A 9054-nucleotide genomic window follows, 5' to 3' on the forward strand; every position below is an offset into this window, starting at 1 on the left:
ATCCTTACGACGAAAAAGGATCGAGAAACCACCGTTGTGTAGCCTGATCTATCTCGCACGAGGAAAACTAAGTCGTAGACCTTCGCGGCTAAACCCCATCGCGGAACGACGACCAGAAAAACCCCTGGCGAACAACTTCCATTAGTGCTCACTTGGACAAGGGTAAGTTGACGCCCTTATTTCGATGCATTCCCGTTTCTATTATATTATGGGAAATTTCTGGGGTATAGATGGGAGTGTGGTAAATATTCGTACAAAGTTTCATATCATTTGAACTTCGTTTACTACCCTTTTAAAATTCGAGAAGTCTACTGCCCGTATCTGCTAAAACTGTCGTGAGGCAGATGATTAGGTTAATTATTTCAGTAACCATATGTTGATATTTAGCTCTCAAATTTTTATTCTATGACTATATATGTGTTAGCTATCTACATATAAAATTTGAGCTCATTCAGGTAACGTTTGCTATTTTTCAAAAATCTGGACTTTCAGTTGGCAGAAACTGCCGAATCTGGTAGGCGATGGGAAAATCGCTATATCTCTTAAACTACTTGGAGTTTTTCAACATACTTTTTTTTTAATTAAACTAGACTCAAAGAGGTTTCGATTGATATAAAATTAGACTCCATACGAGTTCGGAGTAAAAGCAGTTTATTAGTTGAAGTTGAATATATACAGTTTTGTTGAGATGGAAATGATTCAAAATAATTCCTATTAAGGATTTTAAAGTTTTATTGTTGATAAAATATCACTTTTAGTTTATAAATGAGCTATTGAGATATATAAATATTTTGAGAAAGATTTCATGAGAACTTGTTGGTAAAATTATATTAGATGGAATAGTTGATAAATGAAATATTAAAGATTTATTAATTAAATGGTTAAAATATTAAAATTATTAGATCTTCTCGAAAATTTCTTTTATAGTTAACTCCTTTTATTATTTTAAAATATTTTTACAAATGTTCCTAAAATCTCACAATGAAATTTTCATCAGGAATTAATGTTTAGAATTTATTAATGACTTATTAGTTCTTTTAATAGTAGCAATATATATATATTGATTGGCATTATTAAATGGGGAAAAGGAAAATATTTTATGAATTATTCTTTATTTATAATGGATAAATAAATGAATAATATAAAATGGGCTTTCCTACATCCTCAAAGGTACATGAAGTATTTCGATAAAAGAAGAACGATTGTATATGAGTTAGATACAGTCGTTTAAGGAAATATGGGTAGTTAGAGAAATGAGTGAATAGTGATTCACTGCATTTGTTGTTATCTTTTCTATTATTCACTCGAACACATGTTTCGTGTTATCAAAGGTTCAAATAAACAAAAGCGCCTGAGTAACCTATCGCGCTAAGGAAAGAGAATCATTGTCTTAAGTAGCAAAACACTGCAATCAGGTAGGCATTACTTTCATATATATCAAATGAGTTTAACTGTTACGTTCAAGCAAGTTATTTCATGACAAAATCTTTGAATTGAAGTTATTTCAAGTATTGTCTTGCCATAAAATGTTTTAATTTCAGTATGATATCTATCTGATATGGCTTTGCCAGTTATCATGTAATCGAATTCGGGTCTTGAGCAGTTGATAGCTATCCTGCCTTGGCTAGTGTACACCAGTGACCGTGAGTCATCTAGCGGGTTGGCCGGTCAAGTGACCGTGAGAGGTGGCCACCTCTCCGGCACACAGATTCAGATATGATAGATTACAAAAGAACTTAGTCTGATCAGACGAACTTTAGAATCACAAATGAATTTAGTATGCTTAGGGCCTTTTTAAGTAAAAACCCTTGGTTATACTATTGAAATGGCATGACAATTTACAGTTATTATGTATGTATATGATTTTCGGCATATGTCTACTGAGTACCTTGTACTCAGCCCTGCATGTATTTCTAAATGTGCAGGTTGAGCAGTGATGAGTGATGATGGGGTGTCGTGCGGAGCTTTGTCATATTTACTAAATAAACTCTTGGCGATACATGTCTTCATACATGTATCACGTTCTCATTTCCGCTGCGAACACTCAGTTATGATGCAGTTTATCCTATTATGTTGGATTGTCAAATCAAGTTATTGTATAAACACTTAAATCGGATACTCATGACCGATTACTCGTTATTATCTATATATATGTGTGACTTATTCTCATATGATGTCTAAATCTTAATTTAATTCATTTATAATTATTTATCACCCCTTTCTGTCCCCTCTCCTAATTTCCCTTCCCTAGTCACGGTTTCCCGGCTTACCTATCCTTAGTTAAGTCCGGTCGTGACAGCTCAAATAAAAATCATAATAACTTGCTCATAAAGACACACGTAACAAAAATCACATAGTCAATCAGTCACGTAAATTCACATAATATCACGTCAAAACAGTCGGCAAACACAGACAAACTAAACGTATCTCTGACCGACTCTTTTCATCAAGGGTTCTCACTCTTTCTTTCTCAACTCTATGTCAAACTCATTATTCCTATTTTCTTAATAGGACAGTCATTCTCTGATAACTCGGTATCCAGTAATTCTATTCCCGGTAGTCGGAAATAAAATAAAATCTCAATTCAATTCAATCAGCATCTCTAACTCAACTCAATTCTCAAATCTCATCACTCTAACTCTATCATTGGTTTGTCCACTCGTATCTCTATTTAAAAGACAATCTGTCTTATCTGGTCATAAAAAAAAAATAATAATCTCACATCTCGACATCTCAGTACTTTCAATAGTGTTAAGACACTATCTCACAACATAAGGAAAAGTACGGGGTGTTACACAATCCTTGTTCTGGAGTCCTCATGCTCGTGCATACCCAGACCGCCACCGCTCCGTCGAATGTGTTATGCCGCTTTTTCTTTCTCTTTCCTGCTTTCTTTCCAAGTCAAATAACATGGATTCAGGCGGTGAATCAGAGCGAATCTGAGACATAATGCTCATCTTGTGGTTTTTGAGGGAAACTTATCAGCTAAATTAATTTGGTGTGAAAACATGAACTTGTACTTACTTGATGCAGTATTCAACATCGTCGGATAATTTTGGGAAAATATTGATTAATATAGGGGAATAGTTAGGTACTTTACACTTACGAATGGAAGAAGCAAAAACTATTACTGCTATGTTGTACGAGAAGAAGAAGAAAAAAATTGACCAAGAAAAATGCAGAAAACGAAAATGAAAAGAAGAATAACAAAATAGAGATAAAGAAGAAAATCAAATAAAAAAACTAGGAATCAAACTAAAATGAGAAGAAAAAGAGAAGCATTCGAAGCTGTTCCAAAAATTATGTGAATTGGGATACTTACGGTTATCAATTATTGTTTGCACTGTTATTTATCAAATCGGAAATTTGATAAAATAACAAAAATAGTTAGAAGGGCAAAATTGTCTGTTTATTTTAAAATTTATTAGAATTAGTATATTTTTATTTTTGTGGATATTATTAATTTTTTGTTAAGCAAAGTGGTTAGTTAGAGGTATTGACACAATAAAAATATCTCATTAATTCACATAGACCATGAAACGAAGGAAAGAAGATGAATCTCAAACAGTATTATATAATGATGATGATTATATAATATTTAGGCACAACTCAAAGTTTCCATTAGCATGTCTATCATAAACGGCTTGAGCTTAATTACCATTTTTTAAGTAGCAAAACGACAACTATTTTAGATTAGTCGGACAAAAACATAACCTACTATGTTTATAAAAAATAAAAAGCACAAAACATAACCTACTGGTATTATAACTGAACTTTTAACAAAACTTATTTACAACATAAATGTCGAGGAGGTCCATGACAAAATTCTCATTTCTGTCTCATTTTAACTACCAAATTATTTATAAAAAATGAAAAGCACAAAACAAAAGAAAGTTAAGATAAACAACGAATGTAAGCAAATATTTGACAGAAGCAACGTTGAAATCGAATAGTAAGATTTGCACGAACAAATTATATTTATAAAAGTAAAAAAAATAAAATTAGATCAAACATCTTCATCGTCTTTGTCAGTGTCTTGTTTGTCAGCTTCATCGTCGTTGTCTTCGATGCCAACCCAACGCGTGAAAGCAAAAAGAAACTCCTTGTAGTTTACCATTCCATTCTTGTCCCAATCCATCTCCTCTGCAAACAGAAATTGCAGCTTAGTAACTAGTGAAGCTTCCACATCATAAGATAGGCACTGTCTTTTATATCACTCATGCAAAAAATGATTGACAAACAACACATTTCATTATGCAAAAAGAGAGAGATAGAGAAAGAGTACTGACCAAACCTCTTCATGGCTATCCTCCCAGAAGACCGTTCTCCTGCAGTAGTTTCATTAATGGCCTCAACCATCTCATTTTTGCTCACATATCCATCCTTGTTCTTATCTAAAAACACGAACGCATCTACTAATGTTTCAAAAGTACCTTTGAGATTTTGCACTCCAATCTGAGATTTCTGTCAGTGTCAAAGACTAGAACAAGCAACATGTTGGCAGAGGAGAATACATGAACATTGTTAGGAATGATCATAGACATGCTTTGGCCAAATACAAATTCAAGAATATCTTGAACGGCATATTGGCAATGAAGGAGTGTGCACAAAGAAACAGATTGAACAAAGAGCTTTAGAATCTTCTTCAAAGTCCCACGTGCATGTAAATGTCAGTTTATGTTTATCCAAGTAATTTGCTCTATGAGATATCAAACATGAATTTAGAAGCAGACAAATGCATCAAACAAGAAGTCGTTTTCAAATATCAGACGAAAGCAGAATAAATAGAGGTGAAATATTTTGGATACACAGTTCTCAGCAGCAGGATCTTTCTGCAGAAGGTAGACGAGGCAAAGGAGAACAATAAATTCGTTGAATGTTATTCTCATGTCATCATTTATATCACATTCCTCAAAGAGGTCATCAATCTCCTCATCAGTGAAGTTGATCTGTAGTTTGTGGAAACAGTTTTTCAGCTCCTGTGGATCTATTGAACCATTTCCATCCTCATCTATTACAAAAAAAAAAAAAAAAGATTCTGGTTACAATTTCTTCAAGTGGATACCATAAACAATTAGCATGCAACTAGCAATTACCACCACGGTAATGCTAAATAGTGAAAGCAACTATGAAGAACAAACAATGGATTGGTGAAATTTCACAAAAATATGCAAGTTAGACTTGACACTCTTTATTTAATTGTTTGTTGTTCAAAGAAGCAAAGTTTTATCGTTTCTAACATATCCTCTTATAACATAGATATGCAATTCAAACAAAGAGATAGCAAAAAGATCAAACAAGTAACTCCCAAATAACATATTACCAAATTCTTCGAATGTTGATCTACACTTCCTAAAGCTCTCATCAATCTTTGGGAATTTTAAGATAATGCTGTTAAATGCTGTCATAGAACTCCCAAGAACTTCTCTTCTTTGCACTGCCTCAATAATTTTGGCCTCAACCTTTGTCTTCGGGGCTGAAGCCTCGGGAGTTCCATCCTTATCAAGCACACCTCCCATTTTTTTAAGTTAGAAGATTAAACTGGCTCTGCAAAAACAATATCAAAATCAAATGAGTGAGACGGATTGCCACTTGTTTTATTTACAATATTCAACCTATTCAATTAAATTAAATGGCATATCACAATTCAAAATCTCATAAAGCCGAGGCCTCATAAAAACCTCTCAAGATAAACTAAAAAAAAGTTATGAAAATATGTGAAGCATAGATCATTGATGTCAAATCCATTCAACATCCAATTCTTGATCCCTTTAAATCTCAATGTGAGGCCAATATGATGCATCAAACAGAATGACGGTATTGAATAAATGATGATCTTCAAATCTCATAGATACATTCTTAAAATTCTACATAATCTGCCCTTTCTAAGCAAATATTCATAATTCATCATAACTCGTGCATAGTTCACATTAAATTTCAAAATCTTGATCAACATTCCACACACAACAGATTTGAATATCTAATGTAAAATGGTGCCATCCTAACTCACATGAAATTCAAGATTCACTGAGAAAATTAAATAACATGAATCTTTCAATAGCAAGATAAGGAAATGAAACCCTGTTTAAGACATTAAAAGAGAGAGAGAGAGAGCACCTTAAATTCATACAAAGGAATCCAGATAGGATAGCTGAATATCTCTAAGCGTGATTAACAACAAGATTGGAATCAGCAACGGTAAAGAGGCTGGGATCTTTACGTTAAAAGTGAAAAACAAGATTTGCAGAGAAAATGGTGAAAAATGGTTCGGATCATAAATATTTTAGAGAAACAGAAATCAAATATAAATCGGGCAAGTAATCACTGATGTAGGAAATGTTGCAGTTTTTGTTTCCTTGGTGTATTTAATTTAATTTATTATTAACTAGTTTGTAATTGGCCGAGTTTTGTGAAAAAACATTTTATGTTGTAATTTGAAAGTTTTAAAAATAAGTTGTTAAGTAAAGTTCAATTATATAAAGTCGTGACTAATAACTTATTAACACACATTACAACTCGAAAATGCATAACAATTAAAAACTAAACATTGTCCTTATATAATTGTTAATATATACACGTCCACTCAGATAAAATTACAGCTCGCTCGGTGCCCAAGAGATGAGGGTGCCTCCAACGGCTTGAATTTTCGGTTTTTTGTTTTGGGAACTACTGTTGGAAACTTCAAGAACCAGGTGCAGCACAAAATTTGAGTAAGCCAAGTGCATTCTTGCACCAAGCTTCAACATGACACATGGGCCATTTTTTGCAATTTTAATAAAATTGTAATGTAATTGAATTTATTTTATTAAATTAGATAATGAAAATATAGAATTTTAAATTAATAATAAAACCAAAATATATAAATAATAATGAAATTAAAATTAATTGAGAAACACACACACACACATATAGAGTGTATATTACTGTGGGACTGAAAAAGTAAAAAATTGATTTATTGTTAGAGGAGATGTTAGAGAAAAAATTAGGTGAATTTCTAAAGCTGATGAGGCAGTGATGTGGCAATTTGAAACCCGAAAACTAGGTTTATTGTTAGAGACACCCTGAGTGCTATTACTGCACAAGTTTAAATTAAATTTAAGTAAGGCAATAATACGGGTAGGGGGCGAATCTGACAATTACGGAAGTGACGCCAGTCACGTCTGGATCGACGGGCACTAGCAACCTGAGACCACAAGCAACGTTAGAGCCCTCCGAAGAGCACCGGTGGGGGTGTCGATGGAAGGGCCTCCAATGCTCAAGTCAGTGAACTGATATAAGTATTAAACGTAAATAACGTAACGAAAATAAATAAATGATGAAGAGAAGACAATAGTAAGTGGTGTATCCGGAAGATCGGGGTGTCTCGGAAGTTGAACTATAGCTAATGAGTGATGTGGAATAAGGGCGACGGACGTCCGGGCTAGTGGGGCTAGTCGAGCGATCGGGACCCTTGAGAGTTGTGAGCGTGGAGGCGGAACGGAAGAGCGGGGAGAGCGGGAGATAACGAGAGTGAGAGATCATGTGTAAGTGCAAGAATGAATATGAGTGACTGCCGATACCATGATTGCGTTAGTGGATTACTATATATATAGGTAACGGGCCTACAGGGAGGCGACTAGGGTTAGGGTTTGCTGGAATGCTACTTGAAACCCTAGCGGTTCTGATTTCTTAGAAAACGATCTTCAGTGACTCCCGTCTGACCTAGTCACTAAGTAACTGTTGAGTTTAGGGTTTTTCCTAGTGAATTTACATATTTCCCGCATATGGGCCCACTTTGGACATTATGCTATGAATGTGGTATGGATCGCTTTACTGGGCTGGCCCGTTGGGCCATATAGTTTCGGCTTGTATGAATTTTACCCATTACAATGACAGGGTGCAGCATGCGCTATTGTGCGTGCCTCAAGGCTGCGCTGGGCAGTCGAGCGCTGCCGAGCAGGGCTGCGCTGACGTACGTGCCTCCGAGCTGCTCTGCTCTGGTCATCCGAGCTATCTGCTCTAGCTTTCGAGTTGCTCTGCTCTGCTCTGGTCATCTGAGCTGTCTGCTCTGGCTTCCGAGCTGCTATGCTCTGGTTTTCCATAGCTGCTCTGCTCTGGTCATCTGAGCTGTCTGCTCTGGCTTCCGAGCTGCTCTGCTCTGGTCATTTGAGCTGTCTGCTCTGGCTTCCGAGCTGCTCTACTCTGATCCTCTGAGCTCTTGCTGCTCTGTCTGCCGAGACGAGCTAGGCGCCTGGGGATGCGCGGATAGCTTTACCGAGCTGGCCCGTGGGGCTATATAATTTGAGCTTATACGAATTTTACCCATTACAGTTTGTCCCCCACTCCCTAGTTTGAATTTTTTCAATTAGGGAGTGCAATCTTATTTGCTAATGGTGTGATATATGCGTGTCGTCACGCTTGGTATTTCAACGTACAGGATGGAGGGCGTGTAGGATATCACGGGTGTTTCCACTGTTTACATAATTTGAAGGCTAGACGTCTCTTACGTCTCTTCATCCCACCTTTTCTTTTATTTCGATTTTGGAGTATAGCCCCCAGGAGCTCCCGCCGCCTACGGAGCTTACACTCTTTTAACTTTTGCAGATGGGGGATTTAAAAAGTTATATGCGGGGCTTACGGTTCTTCTGGAGTTAGGTAGAGTAGGAGTTATCGAGTCTTACGGGACTAACGGCTCTTCCATACTAAAACATAGTGGAAGTTGCTGTGTCTTATGGGACTGACAGCTTTTCCAGAGTGAAATAGAGTGGAAGGTGTTGGGTCTTACGGCTCTTAAGCCTCTCTTATTTTGATAAAATAAGTAAATGAAATAAATAAAAATTTACATTTCTTCTACGCCTGATACAAAGCTTACGTGATATGTTTTAAGTTGCAGAGAGTGATAGGGTGCCTTTTATGGTGAACAATTATAAGAAGTGACGACTTTTGTACTTTTGAACAGGAGCATGCCAATCTTGAGTTTTTGTGGACATGTGTTTTTTTATCATCTGTAGTATAGCGAAAATTTAAAATCCGCCATGCCTTCAGATTTTTACTCCCCTATATAGTAGGGAGCTT

General features: G+C 35.8%; 1 protein-coding gene across 4 annotated transcripts; it reads right to left on the reverse strand.

The window, feature by feature from the left end:
- Nucleotides 1-3875: 3875 nt before the first annotated feature.
- On the reverse strand, nt 3876-6356 carry LOC131002818 (probable calcium-binding protein CML21). 4 transcript variants are annotated; one of them, XM_057929287.1, is made up of 6 exons: nt 6118-6356; nt 5324-5547; nt 4809-5011; nt 4434-4455; nt 4290-4328; nt 3876-4143 (listed from the first exon to the last, which is right to left on the reverse strand). In XM_057929287.1, exons 2-6 carry the CDS (start codon nt 5517-5519, stop codon nt 4007-4009), a joined length of 597 nt encoding a protein of 198 aa, XP_057785270.1. In that variant the 5' UTR covers nt 5520-5547; nt 6118-6356; the 3' UTR covers nt 3876-4006. The 4 variants fall into 4 exon arrangements, with proteins under 4 accessions (XP_057785270.1, XP_057785269.1, XP_057785268.1 ...); XM_057929286.1 differs by having other exon boundaries at nt 4434-4464; XM_057929285.1 differs by having other exon boundaries at nt 4290-4455; nt 6118-6355.
- Between the last annotated feature and the right edge of the window lie 2698 nt (nt 6357-9054).

This window comes from Salvia miltiorrhiza, unplaced genomic scaffold (genome assembly GCF_028751815.1).
Source record: "Salvia miltiorrhiza cultivar Shanhuang (shh) unplaced genomic scaffold, IMPLAD_Smil_shh fragScaff_scaffold_21, whole genome shotgun sequence".
NCBI lineage: Eukaryota > Viridiplantae > Streptophyta > Magnoliopsida > Lamiales > Lamiaceae > Salvia > Salvia miltiorrhiza.

Coding starts and splice junctions, on each gene's coding strand:
- LOC131002818 (XM_057929284.1), bottom strand. CDS start 5,519: ATGGGAGGTGTGCTTGATAAGGATGGAACTCCCGAGGCTTCAGCCCCG. Junction 4,465..4,808: donor ATCCTGCTGCTGAGAACTGT/GTATCCAAAATA, acceptor TGACACTGACAG/AAATCTCAGATTGGAGTGCA. Junction 4,144..4,289: donor GATAGCCATGAAGAGGTTTG/GTCAGTACTCTT, acceptor TTCTGTTTGCAG/AGGAGATGGATTGGGACAAG.